The following is a 27,047-nucleotide window of genomic DNA, read 5'->3' as shown; positions in this document are numbered from 1 at the left end:
AACGTGTTTGTTTGGTCAAACTTATCATGATTTTGTTGTTTCAAACAAAATATTTATTGAAGCTATTGAAAAGTCAACAAATGTATTTGCTGGTAATTTCAAACAACAGAATTGATTGAATTAAACCTGAATCTGGTTCTACCAACGTTGTTCTACGTTGGTTCTACTACAAACAGGAAAATATTGGTAAATCAAAACCAAAATGTATTAATTCTTACTGATTGTTTTTCTGGGTGTGACATCTTGGCCCCACCTGTATATATGGCATTGGGCTGGATTTGACTGTCAAAATTTTGTTTATGGAAAATATTCTATTCATTATCACTAGTTCTAGGATATTTTACATAACAAACTCAATCGTCTTTTTACAATTAATTCTGATATATCTTGTTATTACTTGAGTAGCTATATCATTGTTGCAATGTCGAATCCACCGTCGCGCGGTGTAATCCAAATGGTGTTTAGAAATTTCCTAAACTCGCTGAAACCTCGCCAATGGAAGGGTAACTTCATGGGTGAAGATTATTTCGGAAACAAGTACTACGAGATTCCGGCAAACCCGTCGATCGGTCAACGTAGAGTCCAAAGATGGTTTGAACCAACTGAAAAGGAGGCATACGGTCAGGAAATTACTGCTGAATGGGAGGCTTGGTTGCGCGGTAGAAGGTATACTTGAAGAATGCAGGAAAATCAGTTTTTTGTTTACCTAATATTCAAAATTACCCATAGAAAGGAACCCCCGACGGCAGAGGAACTGACACGTAATTTGGCTATAATGAAGATGAAAGAGCGAAATGCAGCCAAATTGGATGAAAAATACGGCAAGAAGAAGGACGTTGATGAGTTAGAAAAACGAACTACTGGCATGGGATCGTTTCCGGAGTATGAAGAGTACGAAGTAATGCCCGGAAAAGGCAAGAGGGAAAAATAATACGTAGTGAATGAATAGTTTCTAGCAGTATCCGTTTTTAAAATAATGAAGCTTTATTTGATCTGCTTATGAGAAGCGCTATTGTATATACAATTATAATAATAGGCTATAATTAAATTGTTATGATTAGCAAATCAATCGTTTTCACTTTGTTTAATTGTGACTCAACAAGTGTGTTCTTAGGTATAGGTATATACTTTTGCTTATGTGATTTATCTCTTTTCATGCTCTCGCCACGGGTAATAGTGAATAGTAAAATAGATCATACACATTTATCCTTAATACTAACTGGCGCTGGGGTAGATGTTGAAATAGTTTCTGCTTTTCATTAAAATAGAAGAAACGCTTTGCATTTGAAGATTCAAGGCGGATCAGAGTGTGGTCACGCTCTTCGTCTGTGTTGCTATCTTAACCAGACAGATCGCCATGGTCAAAGAGCGCTTGGTCATAGGACTCGGCCTTGACCAGTCGGCCAGCAAAATAGCGACCGTGGAGTGCTTCGCAGGCTTTATCTGCTTCGGCGGCCTGTGAGAATTCGACAAAAATCTTGACAATTACGTCGGTGTTGTCGTCCTCGGCATAGTCACCTTCAGATTGGCGCTCCTTGTAGATAATAACCCGCTCCACAATTCCATATTTACCACACTCGTCCTGAATCTCTTCCTGCAGCGTTTCATCTACATCCTCGGGACCCACCATATTACGCAGAATAATGACCTTACTTTCACGTGGACGCATCAACCGTTGCATAACCAGATGACGTGCGCTTTGGCCCTTGATTGACATTGTTTCTTGTTGCTGCAGGGTCTGCGGCTCACCTTCCTCTAGCAGCTTCTTTTGCAATTCTTCTTGTTGCTTTTCCTGGGCTTTCTTAAGCACTTCTTCGGCTGTAGCATTTGGATTGGCAGCAGCAGCTGCTGCTGCAACCGCAGCAGCCGCGGTTGCTGCAGCAACGGCCGCTGGATTAGCTCCGCTCAATACGGCCTGCAATGGCACAGCCGTATTAGCCAAAACAGGACTGCCCAGTAGTGATGATGTCAAACTAGTGACATTGGTCACTGGCGGCACTAGCAATCCAGGTTGCGCGATAACTGCCGCTTGTCCGGCGACTGCTAGCTGTGTTTGTGCAACTAGACCTGCATTCGAGGCCGTAGTGATAGTCTGTGTGATTGGCAAGGTTCCAAGACCAACTTTTAATGTCGGTGATGTAGCCGACAGACCCAGCACGGCGTTGGTTGCAACGGCGTCCATAGCTTGGATCTTAGCTGTGGCAGCAGCTGCAGCAACGGCCGCTGCCGTTGGCATCGCGGAGTTCGCAGCTGGACCCATCAGCGCATTCGGTGGTGTAATGGAACGGCCAACCCTGAAAAAGAAAATTCGTTATGACCGATACATTGGACATTTTTTTATGAAACTAATGGGAGAGAGACATGATTAACTACCAACATGAAATATGTATACTCACCTCAGCAACTGTCCACCTAAATCAAAGAGATTCATGCTAGCGATAGCCTCAATCGCCGACTGGTTCGTTTGGTACTCGATAAACGCGTAACCCTTGTGCGTGTGAGCGGCACTACCCTGGGACATCTTACAGATGACAATTGGCCCAAATGCCTCGAAGACACTCTTTATGTCCTCTTCGGTCAAGTCCGGATGAATGGATGCAATGTAGATGCGATTGTAGTTCTTAGCTTCCTCTTGAATTTCGTCAATAACTTGCTGAGCCTGCGGCATGTTGCTTGGTCGCCCAACCTTTATGTTTCGCCCTCCCAGCATTGCTCCATTCATCTGTTCCAGTGCAAGTTGTGCCCCCTCCGGTATTTCATACTCTACGAAGGCGAAACCTTTGTGCTTTTGCGTGATCGGATCCCACGACATGTTGATCGATTTTATGGGACCAAACGGGAGGAACGCCGCGCGGATTGTATCTTCCTTAAGTTCAAATGAAATGCTGCCCACGTATACTCTATAAACATTACGTTGGATTAGTGTCGAATACCGTTATGTAAACTACGTTAAATCAGAAATCCTTTCTTTAAAACTCAGATCTTATCAGCTAAGGAAATGGTCATTCAAACACGGAATTCATCTAGCATATATATAACTAGGACTCAACGGATTTGTCCCTCCAAATGAGTTGACATCATTGTGTACGGGTCCATTTCTTCACCCTCGCTTAGCTTTTAAACGGACCCTACACGAGCAGGAATATTGACAATAATAAGCAGACCCTACACGAGACAAGAATATTGTCAATAAAAATATTGACAAGACTGCTTCAATACGTCAGTCCTATTTGATTTCTACATAATCAATATTTTCAAGATGACATTGATCAATAATCGATTTATTGTCAATCTTTCTACTAGTGTAGGGTCCACTATAAGCCAATTATTGATTTATATATTGATGTGAGGTGTTGTAGATAATATTGATGCCATAGAATTTAAACGGATTTGACATATTGAAGTAGTCCATCAATATTTTTATTGACAATATTCTTGGCTCGTGCAGGGTCCGATTTCAACCAGGTTTACTACCCATGATCGCATAGTTGTCCCGTTTTCTATGGGATTTCCGATCTTTATGGGACTGATATGCGATCATGGGCAGTTTATCGGTGCGTTAAGAATTAACTGAAAAAGCCTCGCAAACGGCATTTATAGAAAATGTAAAAGCAGTTCTGTAAAATGCAAAAGCAAAAGCAGTGTGAACAAGGTAGCGACGAAAACTGTTTTTTTCGTTTTCAAAGATACCTAGAACCTGGCATAAACGTTAAGCGATGGTGAAGAAATCGGCCAAAATAATTTATCTTTCTTTGTCGTAACATAGTAAAATAACTTACCTGCACATCAGGGCTAGAGCCTGCTGCCGCTGCACCTGGGTCCGCTGACTGGCCAACTGTTGCTGTTGGTGGGCAAGCGTTTGCTTCATTAGCACCATTTTGATACTCTGCTCCATGGCGTACTTTTTAGCCCGAGTAACCAGTTCATGTTGTTCGGTGGTTAGCCGTGGTAAAGCTCCGCCCAGTATGCCCAGAAGAGCCGAACGAGTTCCGGGCCCAAACGCTACATCCGCCGTCTGACGGAGATCATACACTGGTTGTGCAATGTACGACGGAATTTTCGTATCTACGGAGAAATGTTCAGTGTTAGAGGACCTGATAGTAGAAAAACAGTATATTTTCTGTGTGTGGCAAATATTCGTATCCAAAAATAAAAACGTCTTGCAACACTTATACTTACAATTGAAAATGGGAGACCCCGTGTAACAAATTATGTAAAAATTTGATCCAAATTTTGTTTTCAGTTATACATAAATACCAATAGTATTTAACAAGTTTGCAAGACGTTTAAGGAACCAAGTGCAATCGCACTTAATGTTTACCTGGGCGCTTCCTTTTTAGTAAGATAACGTAAGCACTTTGAACAAGTTCCAAATACACACGTCACCCCAAGATACCATATAAGCGTCGAAATATTTTTTGTTTGTCTTGAAGTGAGGAACTATATGCAAACATGGGATACATAATTTTCTACCAAGACCTAATATATATATCAGTAAATGCGGTTTTTTTTGGCAATTTTGAAATATAGATATTTGCAAGCAATATTATATATGAGGGAACACAGCCATACTTGATATCAGGGCTGTTGATGCTGCTCGAACGCGGTTCACCGCGCCTGGCTCTGCTTCTACTAGCCGAGGGCTTTTAGCAGTTTTCGTCGGCTCAACGTAAACATTTTTAGAAGGATGATTTATCTGGTCTGAAACGATTTAATAGTTGCTGCCCTATTATTGATTCGAAAAGGTAAGAAAAAAGATTATCTTATTTGTCAACAGTGACGGTGATGTAGAACTTTGTTTTCCGAAAAAAACACCTCGAGTACATGATATTGCTTTTCTACGTACAATTGTCTCTTGTTCCAAAAATGAAACTGAAAAAATCTCGATCGAAGTTTATTTACAATGTGGAGAAAAACGATGTAACAAATAGAACATCATCGCCGAATACCCAACATTTACAATATAATCATTTATAATCCATTAGAAAAATTTAGGATTTTTACGAAAAATGTTCAGTTAGATTATTATACTCAGAAAATCTACGCATATTATTTGTTTATTTGTTGTATCGTTACCAACAGACCCCTTGGCTCTAATGGTTGTGCTTAAACTAATTACATTTAAGGTTGCACAGAAAATGCGCAAAATTCGCAAACGAAAAAAGCAGTTTTTTTTCCACACCGCATGTCAGATCTTCATAAAAATCAATCAGCAGTACTGTAACAACATTCTACACACGCTGATTGATTTTTATGAAAATCTGACATACGGTGTGGAAAAAACTGCTTTTTTCGTTTGCGAATTTTGCGCATTCTCTGTGCAACCTTAAGGATGGACAATATTTCAGCTAGGGATGGAAATGGAATCCACCTCAGAGCACAAATGGAGAATAATAAAAACACTCTGCAATTTTCATGCGAACCTCCGCTCTCCTCTTTTACAATAGACCATTCTACTCCCTGACTCCACAAATAAGAGTAGAAATAAGGAGGCTCGGAAGTAGTAAAGACAACCAAAAAACATGTTAAAAACGTTCTTCCTATCAAACTTCATCTGAATTATAGTTTGGTTTGCCTTCCTTCCTGTTTGGTTTGCCCCTGAGGGGCAAACAAAAAAGTGGCCCTACAAGGTGACTTTGTGTTTGCGCTGCTTTATTTTTCATTTGTGTAGTTCGTGTGCATATTGTGAGGGGCTAAAGTTTTCCGCTATTTGTAAAATGAACCCAAGCTGTCTTGATGCCTTATCCATGATGTATGAACGTTAGTGCCGAATCCATGACGACTACGAGATCCTTGACGTGAGAGTGACTTGGAGTGCGCGACTCGAACAAATGGTAGTTAAACTGAATCGGATGGCGTTTCCGCGTGAACGCACTAAAGCTCTCCAGTACACTCTAAAGAATCGGTATCGGCATCGTCGGTGAAAGGCAAGGTCTTTTTGATTTAGCATTGACGTCATTACAATACAGGATGCATATTACTGGGCCGAGGAGACTTCCTTGGGGAATGCAGGATGTATCTCGGAATGGTGCAGATAAAGTCCTGAATGCTGATTTGGAGTTTCCTACCATTGAGGTAGGAACAGTAGCAGTGCACGAATACCGAATTTATACAGCTTCGCTATTCGTTGATTTGGTCTAAGGATGCAGATAGATCCATGTAAATAGTATTGGTATACAACCTGCCAGCGAATCCATCTTGTGATCGAGAGCAGGTTGGTCGTTGTCGATCGTTTAGGTATAAAACCGTGTTGGTCGTCTGCAATGTAGTGCTTGCAGCGAAAGAAACTAGGATCTAAAACAACTAGATCGAAAAGTTTGGGTACCGCACTCAAACACGAAATTCCTCGATAATTGTCGATGTTCGATTTGTTTCCCTTTTTATGGGCCGGAAACAAGTGAACCGCTTTTCAACAAATATGAAATATTCCCGTGGTGGCAGATATCTCGAAAACTCGTTGAAGGGGTTCAAGAAGCCGTAGAACTAGATGCCTTCAGCTTGGAGTTTGCTGTAAGAATAGTAACATTATCGACGCAAATTCGGGTGATGGAGCGTCCTAAAGAAGGAGTGAGCGGTGATTTGTAGTGGTGTAAGGTGCTCGTCGGGAAAAGCCCTTCAAAATTTGTCGGAGAACAGCTGGCAGATTTCCTTAGTGTCGGTGACTAAAACTCCCTTCAATGATATACAAGATGGTAACCTGGATTCTTTTTGCTGCTCATTCACATATTTCCATAACGACTTAGGCTTAAATTTCAGTTGACGCTCCACGTTTCGCTAGTGTCTGGAAAAGGCGCGTCTGCTCCGCTGTTTATATTTGTGGTTAACTTGAAAGTAGTGTGGTTTCGTAGTGCGAGTGTCTTGTTTCGAGTTTTTTAAGGTTCAACTGAGGAAGCTGGTAAAAGCGGCCATCTTGGAAAACGAAAAAGCAGTTTTTTCTCACACCGTTGGAAAAATCTTCATGGAAATCAATCAATAGTACTCTACCAGTGCCTCGAATACATTTTTTCGTTTTCCAAGATGGCCGCTTTTCCAAGCTTTCTCTGTTGAACCTTAAAGCAGTAGTTAAGAATATTAGAAAACATCGCTGCATTCACGCGTTCACGTCGTCATTTGTAAGATTTTCGTCCTAGTTTATATTCAACGATACTGTCGTCGTAGTCATCGCTTTTAAAATTGTAGACGATCATATCAGTCCTATTAAAACCCATTGAAATGATGTTTATTATTTATTTTGTTTATTGAAATGTGCATGAAGGTTTTTATTGTTAGCTGAAATTCTTGGTTTCATCGAAATCAGAAATGAACGCATTCACCAGTCGACACTTTTGACGTAGGACTTACGTCTTTCTTTACTATACTGGGTGTCATTTCAAAATTTTCAAAACGGATGCGTTACGTACACTTTGAACTCTAATAACTTTTCTCCTACTCAAGGAATTACTAATTTTGTTTCATAAATCGAAAGGAAAACGTTCAACGCTTGCTATTGATACCTTGTTTGCTATGTAAAACTTGTTTAAAAAGTTCAAAAACTACTTTTAATGCGAATCAACATTAATGCTAAAACCTATAAATATGGGTGTCACAGTTTTTCTTAAAGCCAGACGTGTGTAAGCCACAGAGCAGAACCTGCTCAACGAGAAGCTGCATTTTGACCACCAACCAAATCATAGCTACTGCCTTATCGCTGCCAACCAAGAACAGTCGTCGCCCTGCGTGAAATTCATTGCTCTCAGAAGTGGACAGAGTTACTAATTCGCAAGCTGCTCTTCCAGTGCCTGGTCCGTGAGATTGCACAGAATTTCAAAACCTACTCTTCCGGAGCTCAGCCGTAATGGCCCTTTAAGAAGCCAGCGAGGCCTGCCTGGTTAGTTTGTTGGAAAATACCAATCTGTGCGCTATCCATGCCAAGCGAATAATCATCATGCCGAGCGGGAAACGGCGAAATAATATTCACAAGAAACGGTCCTTATTAGGACCACAAAATCGTTCTCAGAAGAATTACAATTGAAATTTCCATTTCGTGCTTTGGAAAATAACTTCCCTCTTATCGGGTTAGTTATTTTCTATAATAATATCCAAAAAATGTGCGATAAAACCAATAAACTGACCAATTGGACGGAAGCAATAAAATACCTACAACAATTTGAGTCAGAAAAGTGATATTAACGGAAAAATGCTTCGATCGTTTCTAAGTGTTTGGCAGCTGAAGTTGCCGATTTGTTTTCCAACGTCAATTATTGCGCTGTGCTGTACGGAACAGATTTTTGCGCGATTTGTTGGGAAATAATTAAAACAATTGTGTAGTAGATTCCGTAGATTTTACCGTAAATTTTGATAGAAATGATTTTGTAAAAGCATTAATTAGCCGTGCTTTGAATGGTGGTTTTTGCAAATCTTTCTAGAACATTAGTGAATGTGGAATGATGAAAATATTTTCATTTGTCGCACAAAGGGATGGACTACCATCTGCACTAAGAAGTTTATAAAAGAGATCGCATTCCGATATACAATGCTCATTCGATGTGAGCTGCGAAAGGGGAATGTTCGTGTATGTACGCAGCAGAAGCGAATTCGGGCAAGGTTCGAATCGTTAGCAAGGATTCTCGTCTGGTATCACCAAACATAGTTATCTACAAACCGTTCTTTTTAGGATGAAAACATAATGGAGAAAGAATTGAATTAGAAAGTTCCATTTAATAACTTGCATTGAGTGTGCGCCTGTCAAGTCTGCTGTACTTTAGCAGTGACACATAAACCAATGTTTATCGAATTAATCTACAAACCCGTAGGTTTTTGCAAATCTTTCTAGAACATTAGTGAATGTGGAAACCCTGCTACTAAGCGAATGCCACGCCAAAAAGAATGATGAAAATATTTTCATTTGTCGCACAAAGGGATGGACTACCATCTGCACTAAGAAGTTTATAAAAGAGATCGCATTCCGATATACAATGCTCATTCGATGTGAGCTGCGAAAGGGGAATGTTCGTGTATGTACGCATCTGGTGTATGTAATCGTCTGGTATCACCAAAAATAGTTATCTGCAAACCGTTCTTATTAGGATGAAAATATAATGGAGAAAGAATTTATTTAGAAAGCTCCTTTTAATAACTTGGATTGAGTTTGCGCCTGTCAAGTCTGCTGTACTTTATCAATGACACATATAAACCAATGTTTATCGAATTAATCTACAATGCAAATCTTTCTAGAACATTAGTGAATGTGGCAACCCTGCTACTAAGCGAATGCCACGCCAAAACGAATGATGAAAATATTTTCATTTGTCGCACAAAGGGATGGACTACCATCTGCACTAAGAAGTTTATAAAAGAGATCGCATTCCGACATACAATGCTCATTCGAAGTGAGCTGCGAAAGGGGAATGTTCGTGTATGTACGCATCTGGTGTATGTACTCGTCTGGTATCACCAAAAATAGTTATCTGCAAACCGTTCTTATTAGGATGAAAATATAATGGAGAAAGAATTTATTTAGAAAGAATCTACAATGCAAATCTTTCTAGAACATTAGTGAATGTGGCAACCCTGCTACTAAGCGAATGCCACGCCAAAACGAATGATGAAAATATTTTCATTTGTCGCACAAAGGGATGGACTACCATCTGCACTAAGAAGTTTATAAAAGAGATCGCATTCCGATATACAATGCTCATTCGATGTGAGCTGCGAAAGGGGAATGTTCGTGTATGTACGCATCTGGTGTATGTAATCGTCTGGTATCACCAAAAATAGTTATCTGCAAACCGTTCTTATTAGGATGAAAATATAATGGAGAAAGAATTTATTTAGAAAGCTCCTTTTAATAACTTGGATTGAGTTTGCGCCTGTCGTCTGCTGTACTTTATCAATGACACATATAAACCAATGTTTATCGAATTAATCTACAATGCAAATCTTTCTAGAACATTAGTGAATGTGGCAACCCTGCTACTAAGCGAATGCCACGCCAAAACGAATGATGAAAATATTTTCATTTGTCGCACAAAGGGATGGACTACCATCTGCACTAAGAAGTTTATAAAAGAGATCGCATTCCGATATAAAATGCTCATTCGATGTGAGCTGCGAAAGGGGAATGTTCGTGTATGTACGCAGCAGAAGCGAATTCGGGCAAGGTTCGAATCGTTAGCAAGGATTCTCGTCTGGTATCACCAAACATAGTTATCTACAAACCGTTCTTTTTAGGATGAAAACATAATGGAGAAAGAATTGAATTAGAAAGTTCCATTTAATAAGTTTGCGCCTGTCAATTCTTGTGTACATTTACCAGTGATTCATATAAGCAAATGTTTATCAAATTAATCTACAAACCCGAAGGTTTTTGCAAGTCCTAGAAAATCAGTGAATGTGGCAATCTCATTCGACATGAAATTTCCAGTAAACATTCATTCAAAAAGTGCATTGGCTCAAATTATCCATGAATGTCATATGATATGCCCAAGTTTAGTCCTACGTCAACACCGCGGTTACGTCCCGGACATTACCCACTCCTAGTTTTTTGATATTTAATTATGCGTCAAAATTCAACAATAAGACGGACAAAGTTGGTATTTTCAAGTAGTCGAACAAACTGTTTGACTTTGAGGTTTTTTTTGTTTCGTGTTTTCGAATGTGTTTTCCGAAAAATATATGTGACTGGTTCATCCTCAAAAAGTAACATGGGACAATTATGCCTAGCACGGTAGTACATATAATATTTATTGTTGCAATATGAAAGTTTGATTACGGTGTGACGGGGGCTCATTAAGAGGTGGATTATGGTATTCTTGGTGGAAAAAATATCGTTCTGGCGATACAAGAAGTGTTGGTCTATTCAGTCAATTTCCATACATTAAGGGGTTATATACAAAATTGAAACTCAAAAAATTGAGAGGAAAAAATATTGAATATTCTGAAAGTACATGCTTTTGAAAGTATCTGTGCAAAATTTCATGCAGATCGGAGCACTAGATTTAAAATTACAGCCATTTGTAGCGAGCTGGTCCTTCCACGAATGAAGTTAACACACATTTTTAACATAATTATCTCGGAATGAATTTTTTTTGAAAAGTTAAGTTGAAATTCTTGAGATATCACGTTGTGGTGAACGTGATATCTCAAAAACTATTCATCCCATCTTCACAATTTTTTTTTGAATTGTTTGTATTTACATTCTCGTGTACTTGAACGGTTCCTTTTTCATAAATTTTTTTTCGATTCTTTGCAATGAATTTTTGTTTAACATTTGGAACACCAAAAAACTCCATTTTATGGTCAACATGTTTTTTGCAAGAAAAAAATTTCTATTAGGAAACCGATCCGTTCAAGTATACCAAAATACATTTTTCTTCAATAATCTTTTTATTTTTTTGGATTTCAGTTGAGCGGTTCGGCTTGAAGAGCATTCACCGCAAACCTCTGCCAAAAAACATACTTCGGGGGATGGGCCATAACACCGACAACCTTGAATATTTTTTTTTAAATTCAACTTGGTTTTTCTATCTTCGATAGTATTACCAACGAGCTGTCTTTCGCTTTTTCAAATAAACTTTGCATAAAACACTTTAAAAAATACGAACTTGGCACACTTTTTCGCCACAACTTTGTATATAACCCCTCACACAGAGGAACAGACATGACACTCAACAATGCTTCGCCCGCTTTATCGCATATTTTAAATACAGTAATGTTTCGATTATATCACTATGCGTTTATATCAATACCCGTTTATATCACCCTCGAATATATCACGGTTTTATCTCGATTATATCACGCTTTTCAAAAAACAGATAAGGCACACTACGGTTTGATCCAATTAGGCCACATGTTGTGTCCTGGCACTTTTAGGATTTTTTTACAATTGATTTGCTTATTTACATATATGGTAATGAGCCTATTATTAGGTTTCGGACCATTTCGTTAAGGGTTTATATATGATGAGGTCGGTCAAAAAGTCGAACTTTTTTATTCTTTTATTTTAAAGTATAAATTCTTAAGAAAGTATCTGAAAATTTTATAGAGGTATAAGTAATGGGGGGGGGGGCGCGAAACTTTAAACGTGACTAATCTCAACATCATATTTTACCAAGACGTTGTTGCAATGACTAGGATTGCCGAAATATTCTTCGACCGATTTCAATTTTAGTTTTAAATTCTTCGTTACTTATTTGCCGTGTCCTTAAGGGACCGTCTGGAGGGACCGTTTGGTGTAGCAGGTAAACAAATCGACTTCTTTTTTAAATTGTTAGTTATCCACAAGAAAATCTAACAAAATAATGACAAAACAAATTACGCAAGATATGGTAGGTATGCCTAGACATGCATTTTCTCTTGAATCGATGTGAATACATTTCTTTTGAAAGGGCATCATCAACAATTAGTGATGGGACTATTTCTATGGATGTTGAAACAACGAGAACTGAATCGTAATCTCTTCGAATACACTGATTTGAATAGTCATTATATTTGTCCAAAACCTTAATGTGACAGATCCCTTTAAGCTTAGTTTTGGGTGGTTCAACTATTTGAAGAAACGGTATGTGCTACGTAAGGTGAAGCTGTGTGGGGAAAAATTATCCACTGATGCCATACCGTTTTACCCAATGCGTTGAACAAAGATGGCAGACGCTGCCAACGGCTTCAAATGGGTAGTGTGATTATAGAAGCATGGCAAAAATAGGCCCATTACCCTACTATGATTTATTCTTTTGAATAACTTGACCTTTTCATTACTTTTTGTTTATAGAAATACATGGATTAATGCTTGAATGTAATTTTTTGGTTTGTTTTGAATATATCACGCTTCAAATATATCACGCTAAAATACAGACCGACCGTGATATAATCGAAACATTACTGTATTACCAACGAGCTGTCTTTCGCTTTTTCAAATAAACTTTGCATAAAACACTTTAAAAAAATACAAACTTGGCACACTTTTTCGCCACAACATTGTATATAACCCCTCACACAGAGTAACAGACATGACACTCGAAAACAATGCTTGGCCCGCTTTATCGCTTATTTTAAATACATATGTGTAGTTGGCACTGTAGCCACCTTTGCAATTATGGCACCACTGACATATGAACAAGCACATGGGGGATAAACCACTAGTGAAAAATTGTTCCCAAACCTGAGGGGTAATCCACCAGCAAATGTGTTTTTGGGACCGTGAATAAAAGGTGGAGCTAGTGTTCTGGGAAAATTGTCGGATCGATGTTTTTTAGGGAATTTCCTCATAATGTTATGTCTGTTAGTCTGTGCCCTTTATCCATCATTTCAACTATTTTCCCAAATTTTTATCGCTACATTTAGTTCTGTCACTAAGTTAGTATCGGATTCTGATGAGACGAAGTCGAAACGTAAATATTATAACTAATTTAGTTATAAATGTTGTGCTTTTCACGCGCAAAGATGGTTTCGAACATTTTTCTTTTTAATCAAGAAAAATAAGTTTTTACTAAAATTGATCTCCACTAAGGAGAAATATAGCATAATGTATCGCAACATGTTGAAAATGGAATTAACTAGAGTTAATCTTTAGGGGGCACCTCAAAAAAATGCGGTGCGCCCCATTACTCAAAATCTTCTAGACCGATCGTTCTAATATTTTGCACAGTCCTTCTTCACAGCATTCTCAATTTACAGTTAATTTTTACAAAATTATTGGTAATATTTTTACAATAACGTTTAAACCGATTTATTTTCAACAAAATTTGAACCTTCGGATTCAAACTGCTACGAAACATTAAAAAATCGAGCAAAAAATAAAAGGTACTGTAGCTACCTGGAAATTATGTGAATAAAAACTGCGCAATATTACACAACGATTGTTCCAGTAGATTTTGAGCTATAATATACCGTAAAACAAAATTTCGACGATGCGCCTCTAAAAATGCACAGTCACTAGTTCAAAGTTTTTGTAACGGAATTTATTTTTTTGCTTCTTACGGAGTTTCTCTAATAAATATTTCATAGATTAATTTTTTCACCCAAAAGGGCGATTTTCTTAGAGGTAAGTCCGACTAGCCACGGGTTCCCCTATATAATTTTCTTCAAAAATAAAAAAAAATCAACTGTAAAAATATGGTTTAAAAGCACTTCAAAAGCGCATGAAATTATGCACAAAAGAAAAAAAGACTGATTAGATCAATATAACCAGAGTTAATACATTTTTAGTAACAGAAGATTTGAAGAAATGCGATAAATCATTAGATTTTCATGAAATTTTTGTAAATACTTTTGTTTGAATCCTGGAATATATGCGCAGTAATTTTGTACACAGAAGTTATATAAAAAATCAGACTACTCAAAAATGTCAACGTTTGAAGGTATGCGATTTGTAAATGACCCATACATATTGTTGCTTGTGTCCAGCGCTTGTATGTTCCCGAAGGCGTTTGTTTTGTTGCATGGACGTTTATATAGTACGAGAGAATAAATATGTATATGTGTGTAGTGAATAATATATAAAAATACTCATCTTAGCTTTCTTCTTCGAACGCACGGTGAGGGTCATCCTAAGCTTCAGCAGCTCACAAATAATGTTGTCGGTAACGAAAAAAACAAATCAAATAAAAAAATTAGATGCATTCATTGGAGATTCGGTATACATACGGCTAACATACTACGATATGTTAAAGAAAAAACGTAAAGATTGTGATAGTTTTGCTCCAACATTAGCAGAGCCGACAACTAGGGGTAGATCACTTATGAAGCATTTTTGAAAAATCAGCGAAATCAAATGCATTTTCTTTCCATAAAAATAGAAATTTAGTAATTTTTTCGGCGTTGCATGTCCGACGCAAGACACTCTTTCTATGTCCAACAATTCATTTTTTTTTAATTTGATGCAAATTTGTTATATATTTCTAGAGTGATCTGCCCCTAGATGGACAAACACCTGACAAGTCATCTGTGAACCCAGCGAAAGCTATATATAACTAATGCGGGTTTAGCCCCGAAATTGAGCCTAACTCTGACCCTAACTGCAGTTGGGGTTGGAACCTGACTCAGTTTCGCGTTAGACAAAAACGATACAAGTATAGTATAGTAGCCACCTGATCTTCGAATTAATTTGGATGTTAGCAAGTGGCAATTTCCTTTTGGACCATAAAATTAGCTCGTTTGTGAAAAAATACTCTAGACTCTATAAGTTGGTGATGCAAATTTGTAAAAACAATTATTTTTAATCCGAAAATTTGGTTTAAGAGAGCAAAGAAAAAAATAAAATGAATAAATGAACGTCTGTAATATGTGGTCTCATTTTTCAACTTATCCTCAGAATCCAAGGGTTATTTACTGTTAATCAGGTAATAACCAGTAACCCACCTTAATTTCTTTCCGAATTTCTGATCCAGCTCAATTGGTCTTTATATTTGACCAATCTCGTTGGAAATACATCAAACATTAGCTAGTATATTTTCAAAACAGTTTTTATTACGAAATAAATGTAAATATGTTCTAAACTAAGTGAAAGAACCGTGTTTTTATTAATATAACATTCATTAATAGCCTCAAACTCTGGGCCTTATAAAGGGTTAATCTAAAATCTTGCTTTGGGTGAGACTATCAACTGTTTTCGTTTGATCAGTGTGCAAATTGTAAAATATCCGTCGGTCCAATTTGGACCTTTATCCATAGATACAATCTGGAACAAGATTATGAAAAACCTATACATCTCTTATATTGTATTGCATGTTTAAATTTTTTAAGTATATTGTGTGCAACTTACTTTTCATTTCGCAATTCGAAATTAAGTGAAAAAACAAGTTCATTTCTATAGCAACAAATTCACTTCTATAGCAAAAAATCGATAAAATGAAGATCGTCCGAATTAGACCAGGGTAGGGGTAATTCGTACCTTTGGCGAACTTTTGCGCAGAGCCGTTTATACACAATACGTCAAAAGATCGAAAAAAGTCGCATTAGAAAAAAAAAAAAGATCAGCCTTTACGGGGCCCACAGTCACGTCACTTAGAGACTAGAAGGAAATTTTATTCTAGTCACTAGGCGACATGACTGTGAGAATAGGGCCCCAAGGAAGAAGTATTTGAAAATCGGTTTACACGTTCTAATTCTGTAGTGCACCCTTACTACGTTCGAATTGATCCAGTTCCCTTATTTGTTATGCTATCGTGTATTGAATCAATATAAACTTATTTTGGAATCATGCAGGTTATTTTCGGGCAACGTGTAAGCGGTTCTAACTAGAGATGGGCCATTCGTTCGCGAACGGTTCAAGTGAACTGGTTCTTCGAAGAGAATGAGCGAACGGAAGTTCTTTTTAAAAGAACGGTAGTTCTCAATTCTCTTCAAAGCGAATGAACTGAACCTGACCCAAAGCCGTTTGGCGAATTTCTCGGACCGATTTTTAGGCGAACGAATGAAAATGAACCGACTTGCCGTCCCACAAACCGCTCTCTGTGCTCTCCCAGAATGGAACCGGCGAAGAACGACTCATCACATTCTCTATTTCTCTAGTTATACATCATGAAGAAATCGCTACCCTTGATGAACTTGTTAAGCATACATGGGTATAATAGGGGGTATAATAGTCTCCAAGAATCGAATGTTTTGAGAGACATTCGCTAGATACAAGTAAAATATCAGCTGAACGGAAGAACGGTTCATCTGAACTAGTTCTTTTTACAGAACTGTTCAGTCGGGAATGGTTCTTCGAAGTGAACTGTTTCGCCCATCTCTAGTTCTAACCTGGGAGATATAGTGAATCCGAAATGGAGGCTCCCATATCTGAAACATATGTGCCTGAATTTACCTACCATACAGCGCTCTAACGATGATCTATTACCAATGCCATCCGGGCTCACGAGAGAACTTTACGGTCCATTCTGGTAATTCCAGTTCATCGGACGAAAAGTTTATGTGAATATTCCTGTTACGCGACACATCAAGTTACATCATCTCAGTTTTCTATGAACAATGCTATCCAGGCATTGTAATTATCCGATGTCCCACTTTTCCTAGATAAGATGAGTCGCAAAATTCTCCGTTTCCACAAATAGCGTGAGAATAATTTTCCGGATCAAATTCATTTGATTTTTTCATACTCATCTCATATTTTAATTTTGAGGAAATCATAAAAACCTCAAAATATACACTTAATTTCTAAGAAAAGCGCAAAAGAAGTGCGATAGGCTTGTTTTTTCGTGTTTTGGAATAGCGACAACAAAGCAGCGAGCGCAAAAAGGATACCGTGATAAACTCATTCGCTCATTCTCCGGCGGTTTTATTTATCCGGAGAAATAACGCATTGTATTTATCCGGAGTTGTGTGAGTGCCAGAGTTTTTATTGTCGCAGTAGCAAATTATCCGGACGCATTTACTCATATGACTGATAAATGCAATGCCTGATGCTATCAAATATAAAGTCATCTAAGTACATGGGAACACGTAACAGTCCTTTCCGGTTATTTCGGAATACGGTTTTTCGGACGAAACTATCTTGGTTAGCATTATGTCATGCGGCATATCTAATAACATCATCCCTGTAATTAATAAACAATGCAATGCAATTCCGTAATACAGTGCTCGAAACAAACAATTCTAGTAGTGATTATTCCTTTTATGCGGCACATCAAATTCTGTGATCTGTGAAGACTTTTGGATATAGTGTCCCACTTAACGATCGGTCCCATTAGTTCCGAATTCTGCTTCTTCGGCAAAATTTTTGTTGTGAATATCAACTTTTATTAGCCTCCGATTTTAACAGGCTTTTGACCCAATTCTGCCTGCCTCATATGATAGTTGGCAGGTTGATAGGCTCTAGCAGACGAACCAAGTTGAATTCGAATAAATCCTTTCTTGAGCATATTTTTCTTATCTTAGAGATCTGAAATATGCAAAAACAAAAATTCATTTTTTTTTATTTTGCACTGTGAGACCCCCATAAGCAAAATTTAAATTAAATAATCAGGGTTATGAGGCTATATCTAGGGACTAAAGCAGAATATTTTAAGAGTTTCGGTTTATTAAAAAAGGAAAATATATGTCCCGATTTTGTCAATGTCCCCGTTTTATCAGCCCAAAATTCACCAAGGTACTGACAAAAACGGGTTTTTACTGTATTCCTATCACGCGGCGTTTACATATGTAATTTATTGGGGGTTACGTTACACCTACTAATGTCAATTTTGAAGCAAAACTAGCCTCGGACAGACCCCACGGAATTTTCATACAAATTCGTGACCAGATGTCTGAACAGATCAACATATACTGTCTATGAGACTCAAATTAATTTCTTATCATTTGCAAGTAGTTTGGTTGAAATTGGCTTAGAATTCGGAAATTAGTTACTGTTTTGAGCAAAAACATTGCACCAGTATACATTCTTACACTATTGTGTTATCAAAAAAAAAAAAATCCAAGTAGAAAGACACTAAAACCGCTGCTTTAAAGGAACACTTGATCTTACATAGGAAAATTCGTGAAATTTATAGTGGGAACTGGACCAATTCGGTATTAGGTATTAGGTATTAACGGTTCTGCGCAAAAGTACATTAAAGGTCCGAATTACTCCAACCCTGTTCCAATTCGGACCACTCAATTTTTATCGTCTTTCCCTAATAAAAATAAATTATACACGAACTTTAACTCATATGGTGCAGCGATTCCAAATATTGTTTGGATGATATCCTGAACAGGTCGTTAGGCTCTTGTATCATGTTTATTAGGGTTTTCAATAGAAATGAATTCCTATTTTTGCCTAAGTTATTTCTATATGATTTTCACAAAATTTCGAAATGTGAAATGAAAAGTTCTCTTTGATACATAAAATGTTGTAGTAAATATACAATAAAAAGTAAGAGCTGGGCCAAATTACCTAAAAATAGATTATGAGCTATAGCTTCGAAATCTGTCAACCGATTTGCGAAAACTAATGTTTTCCTGAAACCTCAACCGACTGCGCATGCTTACCTCTCAAACGGTTTTTCGTGATCGCGTGTCAGATTATATATACGGCTAAAGGTCCGTTTTGGACCAGCCCACATTCTATTATCTACATATGTACCGATTAGACGAAAACAATTGATAGTCTCGCTCAAAACAAGATATCCGGCAGATCCAAAATCACAATAATGCACTTGATTTATTTAATTGTTGTTACATTTTTCCAAAAAAAAGCGCTCCGGAACAACATTCGCTCCTACCGCACGCAAAAGAAAACTGGGAGCCGCAAAATTGTGTGAGATAGAACGGAATTACACTGCCTTTAATCGCAAGTCAGTCCCATGTAGATAGGGAATGGCGCAGAACATGGGACTGACTCGCGATTATGGGCAGTACATGACAGCCATAAAAATGATGTGTATGCTTTTCATAATATTACCATAGCTGAAAAACAGCTGGGGGTCCGAATTAGCCCACTTCCCCCTATTGATTGAAAAATAAGTTTTTATCGACCAAACTAAAAGTTAATTAGAATATCATCACGATTTACATCACAAGCTGACGCTCATCTAGCTTCACGACATTATTTGAGGTACAACAAACGGTCAAACATCAAAATTACAACAAGTAGAATTCATATTTGGTAACAGCATAAAATTGGATCTTATTTTGCTCTCAGTATTAGATTTTTTAAATATGACATCAATTTTTGATATCATTTTGTTATCCTTACCTACTCTGCGGTTCTTAGAAGAATTTTCTTTGTTTATATTTCTTTGGTAAAACATTAAAGTGAATACATATTTTGTTATCAAAAAAATTTCAACCTCTCAATGAGCTTTCATTTTAATCTCACTGATAGGAGAAATAGTTTTCTGTTTGATGTCATAAGACAATTTTGCTGTTCTCCATTTTGATCTTTTAACCGCTAAAACGACCAAAACGATAGTAACCTGAGTAATCATTTACCGAACATTGCATCAAGTTTAGTTTTCAATTTATTATCAGACTCTGCTCGGGCAGCTTATGAGTGAACTGTTTTACTTTGCTAAATAAACGTTCCAGGCTATATTGCACCGCTATATCACTCTGTTTCTTAGGTTTTGAAAGGACATTTTGATTTTTTTAAAGACAAGTGCTATGCTAATTAAAATTATGAAAATAGGACTGTTATGCGAGTATGGATAGTAGAATCTGCATTTACTCGAAATTCATATAACCAAACGATTTGTAAAATCTGAATTCTCAACGAAAAACGAAACAATAATCTGAGGTACAAAAAATCAGTACAGTAAAGACACGTTTTTATAAGCCCCTTGGTGCATTTTATGCTGATAAAACGGGGACATTGATAAAGTCGGAACATTTATTTTTCTTTCTTTTTAATAAACCAAAGCTCCTAAAATATTCTTCTTTAGTCCCTAGATATAGCTTCATAACCTTTTCTGATTATTTAGCTTAAAATTCCCTTAAGGGGGTCTAATAGCGCAAAATTCTCAAAAAAATTAAAAAATTTATTTTTGCATATTTCAGATCTCTAAGATAAGAAAAATATGCTCAAGGATTTACTCGAAATCAACGTGGTTTGTCTGCTAGAACTCATCAAACTACCAACTATCAATTTTCATACAAGGCTGACAAAATCAGGGATAGACAATATCGGGGGTTAATAAAATCGGGTCTTCACTGTATCATTGAAACCTTCAGTAAACGAAAGCTTAGTTTTCCAATGATTTGTTCTAAACCCTAAACGTTCTAAGAACTTTTAGGGTGATTAATTAGTAGAACACAGTATGAACTGAAAGAGCTTGCTACGTCCTCACAATCCTCCGTAGAGACCATTGATGTAAGGCATGTGGCCCCGTATCATTATATTTCTCTTAGAACTCAAATATATTGGACAATTGAATGACACATTTTGTTTTCAACTGTATTATCTTGTTTGTTTAATTTGACAAGAGAGGACTTTGGATGACTACCGTTCAAATAAAAAAAACAACTAATATCAGTTTAGTAGAAATGTAAAGCTAACCTTTTCGGCGCGCGTTTCCCCTTCAGATTTTTCAGATCATTTCGCTCGTTTCGCAACAGTGGGAAGCGCAACTTGGTTGTGTAGTAGAGGTTAATATCGGGCGAAAATGATCTCGAAGTTGGGCAGAAGGGGCAGTCAATAATTCGTGTCTTTTTATCGAGGGTAGGATGTTCAAGAGAGATAAAAAAGAACGAAAACAAAAACAGAAAAATTTGCGAGAGAAATAGAGATCCTGAAAATAAATAAAAACAAATAGAAAAATAATATGGATTAATTGAGAATTTGTGATTTGGTAGATTTTTAATTGCTCTGCTGTGAGTGGTGACAGATGTACGCAGGGACCTTGTTTGGTAGATCGGGTTGTGTCCGGAAAAGGGTTCAATTATATATAATAGATAGTCACACCCTCTTTTCACGGAGTGAAAGATGCGGTAGATTGTGGATATGGTTACACACAGGCATTCACAAATGCTGTTGGATGAGGTGACGATAATGTTTTGATAAAAATGGCGAATATGTATAGCTCGAACAAAACGTAAAAACAAGACACAAAGAGAGATGAAAAGAGAAATAGAAATATAGAGAATAAAAATCGACGACTGATTGGTAACGGGCCGTTCATTCCAGACTTGATGAGGTCCACATTTTCTTGGGGAAGAAGGTGATGATTTGTCTTATTCATTGTTTTTCGTTAGTGTTATTTGGACAAGGCCTCATTCCTGAGCACGGACTTGGTTAAAGCGCGCATCCTCAGGAATTCTCTTTTCTCCAGCGCGTATGAATAAGAGTGGGAAAGAGAAGACACATAGTTTGCTGAAAATATGGAAAACACAAAAGAAAGAAAAGTTGACACCAAGAAATTTGATCAAATATGTCTTTCGTTTGTGGTAGTTTGCGTGGCTTAAATTTCAATTTGTTCTTTGTCTTGCTAGTTGCAGATTTCAAGCCAGTTTCATTCGAGGACACTTCAATTTAGATGGATGCACCAACAAGATGTTAACACAGTATGTGAATCGTGGTTTCAAAAGTTTAGAAAAAGAAAAGAAAAGAAAAAAAAAGAGAATTATTCGTCTTCGGACGGTTTTCATTTAACTGTGTCCTGATCCTGGTTGGCCTGAAACGTTGATGTGTTTTCCGAACAGCTTATGTTTGATGCAGCCACGCTGTCAGTCGACGATTTGTGCGGTTTGTTTAACTTGTGAGTTTGGCATATGATTTTGCTGACAGGCAGACATGGCGGCATGCTCGAAAGAATCTTCGTGTTATTTCAGAACGAGTCTCTTGAAAAAATGGATACAATGAAAGGGAGAACGTAATTAAACTAGTCCGTCGAAATCACAAAAATTCATCATATTGACAGAAAAACCATGTTTTAAACAAAAAGTTTGACTTAAATTTTTTTGATATGTATGCACTTATGTATCACTCAATGCAGTGCCCGCCCTTCTGAGGAGAATACGAAGGCTCCTCATGCGAGAAAAGGGAATACAACCCACATATGCATCTGTCATCGATCAACGTTTCAGAGTAAATGTGCCAAAACGACCCTCTGAGACGCTGACTAGAACATACCTTTCGTTCAAAATCTGAAAGTACAAACATAAGAAAGAAAAAGAAAGAGAAATACAGATCATCGATGTGAGCCAACCGGTGATTGTTTCTAAAAACTTGCAGCAGAATAGTATCGAAAAGAGTTCACCTGTCTATGATATGACTAAACATATCATATGCCCTGCCTTCAGTCATTCTACATCAAGCGCCAACGTTTTTGGGGGATTTCGCAGTAATACGTAGTAGTCAAGATACTAGTATCTCTTTTGATAGTACACGCAAGTGCTTTTTATTATTATTTTCAATATAGAATCAAACGGACGATATTTGATTTAAGATGATTAATTGTGACAATCGACATTCCACAAAATCGGTCAAAAGTTTTGATTTATAAATTGCATTTATTTTAGTATTCAGCGTTCTAATTCGCGATAAAATAAACTTAAGATTTCAACATCTATGCTGCCTGGTCTTGTATCCAAATTACGGGGTGACATTAATGTGGCATAGGGTCTTTTATCATAGCATGTGGTATTTTCGCAAAATGATCATGATGCTTGTTTGGAAGCAGTAACACATGATTTCGTTTGGGATAATGTTGATTTGGTATAATAGTCTTTTGACACAATGCTGGCATAATTTGAAATATACATTAAATTCTCTGCTATATTAGGCATTGACGCCTGATGGGGCTATGCTTGTAATTGATGCTGTCTGACATCGCTCCGGCCCAGGTTTACTTGCGAGGGCCGCCGCTTCCTTGGTTTCGGTTTTTCGAAAAAAGCCAAGAGCTACTTGGTATATAAATTCAAAGAATTGCTCATGTTTGAAATGATTCTTTATGTTTGTGAAAACCGGGCAAATGTGTAAATCAAAAAACCTCTACAAAGTGATATAGTGAGTAACGCGCTGAGAAAATTTTAATTTTTTGCTTCAAATGACTTTGTCTAGGGATCGGCTCAAGTTATCTTGAAGCATAAGCGGTTTTTATGTATCTGACAAACACGCATAATCATTTTCAAAACAAAAATACACGAATTGTCAGAAAAATGCAGTTTAAGTTTTAAACTGCAAGTTTGTATGTGTGAGTGCGACTTTTGTTTACATTTATAATAAAAACTCGTAGTCAACCGATCGTCGTAATATTTGAGAGATTAATACAGAATAGATAGAAGCAACAATATTCTTTGAATTGTATATACCATTTATGAGTTTCAAGATATTCAATCTCAAACTTTAAAAATTGTTTTTCCTGTGCTAAATTGCGCTTGTCATAAGATAGCACAGCAGCGACGATATGGCATATCAAAACAATGTTATTTCATACGAATTTATGACAATGTGCTCTAAAAGTGAGTCCTACAAACTAGTTTACATTTGTTTGGCTGCACAATCTACGATAACGGATGTCGTAAGGTAATAGTAGGACATTTTTAGCCATAACTACAATTTAGCATCTTTCATAACCTGTACTTTAACCATTAAATGCATACTGTTGCCATTTGGCAACATACCGAATTCCGTGATATAAAGCCTTATCAAGCGGTATATATCCTATTCATCCAGAAAAGTGAGTACCAAGGAAAAATAAGCTTCATGCATTCAAGGGTTAAGAGTATCTTGTTCTGACGTCCGAAATAATAGTTTTACAGCAAGCTTATACGCAAAATTTCAAGTGGAACTTAGATACATAATATTCGGTAATCGTTTCTCAGCGCTTCCGGCATATAGCTTGAATTTACCGAATTGACATGGTTAGTCAAATCAAATGGCAGGGAAACTCTTGTTTCAACAACTATTCGCCGTAGATGTCCTGTTTGTTTAGGGCTACACGAAACAGAAAAAAATAGAGAAGATGAGAGAAAGTCACCTCTGCGTTTATCACAACCCTTTGCGCGCACACGGTCGCGCTCGACGAGCATGTTTTTATTTTCAATTGTTAATACTTTCTCACTTTTATTCTGGTTGTAGTGACAGCGGTAGTAGCGGTAGAAAAATACTCTGTTCGGTGCCGGAGTCTGCAAAATCTAAGCAGAAAAGCAGAAAACCGCCAAACATTAGTGGAAAATAAAATCACAAATAAACGATGAAACACAAAAAAACAAAGTGATGAAAATCGTCAAACATTTCCAGCGCGCTGTGGATAATAAAAATATGTGTATGGTTTGCTAATGTCGCGCCTATTGGGTAATTTGAGCCTATAAAACAAACGAGAGCAAACAGCATTTTGTTTACAATACAACGCCAATAGGCAATTTACATAACGCGATAGTGAAATAAAACCTTGTGCAGATACACTTTACAATGTAGTTGTATAACTATTTTACTCTACGACAATGCTACCAGTTTGAAATAGTGTTCTGCACATGGATACGGTAATCGGAAAACAATTCAATATTCGTTACTTACCACGATCTCGCTCACGATCGCGACGGTCACGACCACGATCTCTGTCACGGCTGCGATCACGGCTATCATGGTCACGGTCCTTTCCGCGACTTTCACGGCTGTCACGGTCGCGGTCTTTTTCGCGTTTAGAAGACGAAGACTTCGCCGGGGATGGCTCTTCGGAACCGTCTTTACGATAATCATCCCGAACAGGGGAAGACTCGTTAATGTTGCTGTTGCTACTGCCACCACTGTTAGCGTAATCGTTAGCACCACCCTGCGAACAGAATTATAAGCAAGATCATAACTTAACACTAGTTAAAAAAAGAACCGGCATGCTTGTAAACATTAATAACAACACATTCGCATTACTGTCATAAAGTTACACCACTACTAACAAAAACTTTGGAACGATAAGAAAACAACCACGGAAAGAAAACGGATCGTCCGCCGCCATGATCGATTTTTGAGGCGCTACGCATTGTGCCTATTTTTAAAATCCAGCTTTTTATGCTAGATAACACGATTTAATAAAAAATAATACACTACTCACCATTACGACTGCTCCGTTCATAATATACCCAAGAAAATTTTCGTTTTAACACGTATTTGAGTTCAAAAACGAATTTTGTTCCACTCTGAACTAAACGCAACCAATTTGAGCAAAAATTTTCACCACGAATGAGAATGACAGTTTAGATTTCGAGACCGGAGTTGCCAGATGATTTTGTATAAAATCTGTGCTATCCTAATAAAAAAAAATTCTCAACAAACATGATATTTGTATTTAACCCAGAAACCAATTTTTTCGTATAATCTGTATTATGTTTTGTTAATCTATATTAAATCTAATCAATCAGATCCTTATTTTCGTTACAAAATCTGTCTCATACAGATAAATCTGTGTAAATGGCAGCTCTGTTTAAGTGCATTATTCTGTTACTGACAGTTGTTGACCGGGAGCTCGGTGTATTTATTGTTGCCAGCTCGAGTTAAACGATAATTCGACACAGATCTTTCATTAGGGCCTAAGTCGCAATGTACTCAAATGGAGAAAAATCAGTTTCAATATTCGGCGAAGGTTTTCTAAATGTAGTTTTTATTGTAGGTACCCGGATAGAATTTTACAATAGCTTTTACCCTACAAACAATCATAAAACAATAAATATTATAGTTATTACTGTTTCAACATTGTTCGATGCCAAGTTCTGACAGTAGATTTACAATAAAATTTCATGTAACAATAAATTTCACTGTTCAGCAAAAAACTGGAACAATGCATTCACATTAAATTTTACTGTTTTCGAGAAAAAAAATGTATGGCGAAAAATTGATTTTTTTTAATGTTAAGATACATAACCACCCCCCTTTTTCACTGTAAAAGTCTATTGAACATTGAAATTTACTGTAAAAACATTAAAGTTTATTGTTTTTGTATTGTAGCATAACACTTAAACTTACTGTAAATTATTGTAAAATTACTGTACTGTCACAGTGAAAATCATGGTTTTGTTACTGTACATTTCTATTCGGGTATAAATTACTTTATGACCGTGTTTTTCCGGAAGCATTTTTCGTTAAACCTTATGACAATATAACAAAGAATTTAATTCCTATGTGCTTTTAGTGGGTAGAAACTAAAAAAATGCTTACGCCCAATTTGCATCCCAGTCGTGATTTCGCCCTTCAGCAACCACCATTTGCGGAAGGGCTAAACCGTGTACATAATTTTCAGAAGGGCGCGGTAAATGGGCTAAACTGACTCTGTCTTGCTGGGTAGGGCTGGGTAAATGGGCGAGCTTGACAGTATACCTTTTAATAGGGCTCAGCAAATGGTCGCATAGAAACCCAATGTAAAAGAAAGGGCGCGTGAATATTTTCTTCAAATTTCATGAAAATATCGAAATATTCGAATGTTTATGTGCAACAACTATCGAGTAGACATGATCATAGTAGATATTGCTTATCATTTATATAACAGAATCGCCGTTTATTCTTTTATTTGTGAATAATAACCGTACGCCCGCTTCTGTCTAAAAATGTAAGTTTGGCCTTTATATTCCATATGAGAAGAAGGGCCTAAGTCGAAATCTCGAAGAAAATGCATATTTCGCCGTTTTGTTTTCTTTAATTATACATCGAACTAAAAACCATTTTAACC

The 27,047-nt window shown here is 37.2% G+C and overlaps 2 protein-coding genes across 3 annotated transcripts; one reads left to right on the top strand and one right to left on the bottom strand.

Annotated features, from left to right (window-relative positions):
* Positions 1-299: 299 nt before the first annotated feature.
* On the top strand, positions 300-1,069 carry LOC131694342 (NADH dehydrogenase [ubiquinone] 1 alpha subcomplex assembly factor 2-like). Its single transcript, XM_058983014.1, has 2 exons — positions 300-666; positions 730-1,069. The coding sequence occupies exons 1-2, from the start codon at positions 422-424 to the stop codon at positions 929-931; spliced, it is 447 nt and encodes a 148-aa protein (XP_058838997.1). The 5' UTR covers positions 300-421; the 3' UTR covers positions 932-1,069.
* On the bottom strand, positions 962-25,584 carry LOC131694335 (poly(U)-binding-splicing factor half pint-like). Of its 2 annotated transcripts, XM_058983000.1 has the most exons (6): positions 25,440-25,584; positions 24,908-25,163; positions 4,573-4,701; positions 3,780-4,065; positions 2,397-2,900; positions 962-2,294 (listed from the first exon to the last, which is right to left on the bottom strand). In XM_058983000.1, exons 1-6 carry the CDS (start codon positions 25,458-25,460, stop codon positions 1,340-1,342), a joined length of 2,151 nt encoding a protein of 716 aa, XP_058838983.1. In that variant the 5' UTR covers positions 25,461-25,584; the 3' UTR covers positions 962-1,339. The 2 variants fall into 2 exon arrangements, with proteins under 2 accessions (XP_058838983.1, XP_058838984.1); XM_058983001.1 differs by lacking the exon at positions 4,573-4,701.
* Between the last annotated feature and the right edge of the window lie 1,463 nt (positions 25,585-27,047).

This window comes from Topomyia yanbarensis, chromosome 3, assembly GCF_030247195.1.
Source record: "Topomyia yanbarensis strain Yona2022 chromosome 3, ASM3024719v1, whole genome shotgun sequence".
NCBI classification, from domain to species: domain Eukaryota; kingdom Metazoa; phylum Arthropoda; class Insecta; order Diptera; family Culicidae; genus Topomyia; species Topomyia yanbarensis.
The sequence above is the reverse complement of the archived record's forward strand: the minus strand, read 5'-3'. Positions and strand labels throughout refer to the sequence as shown.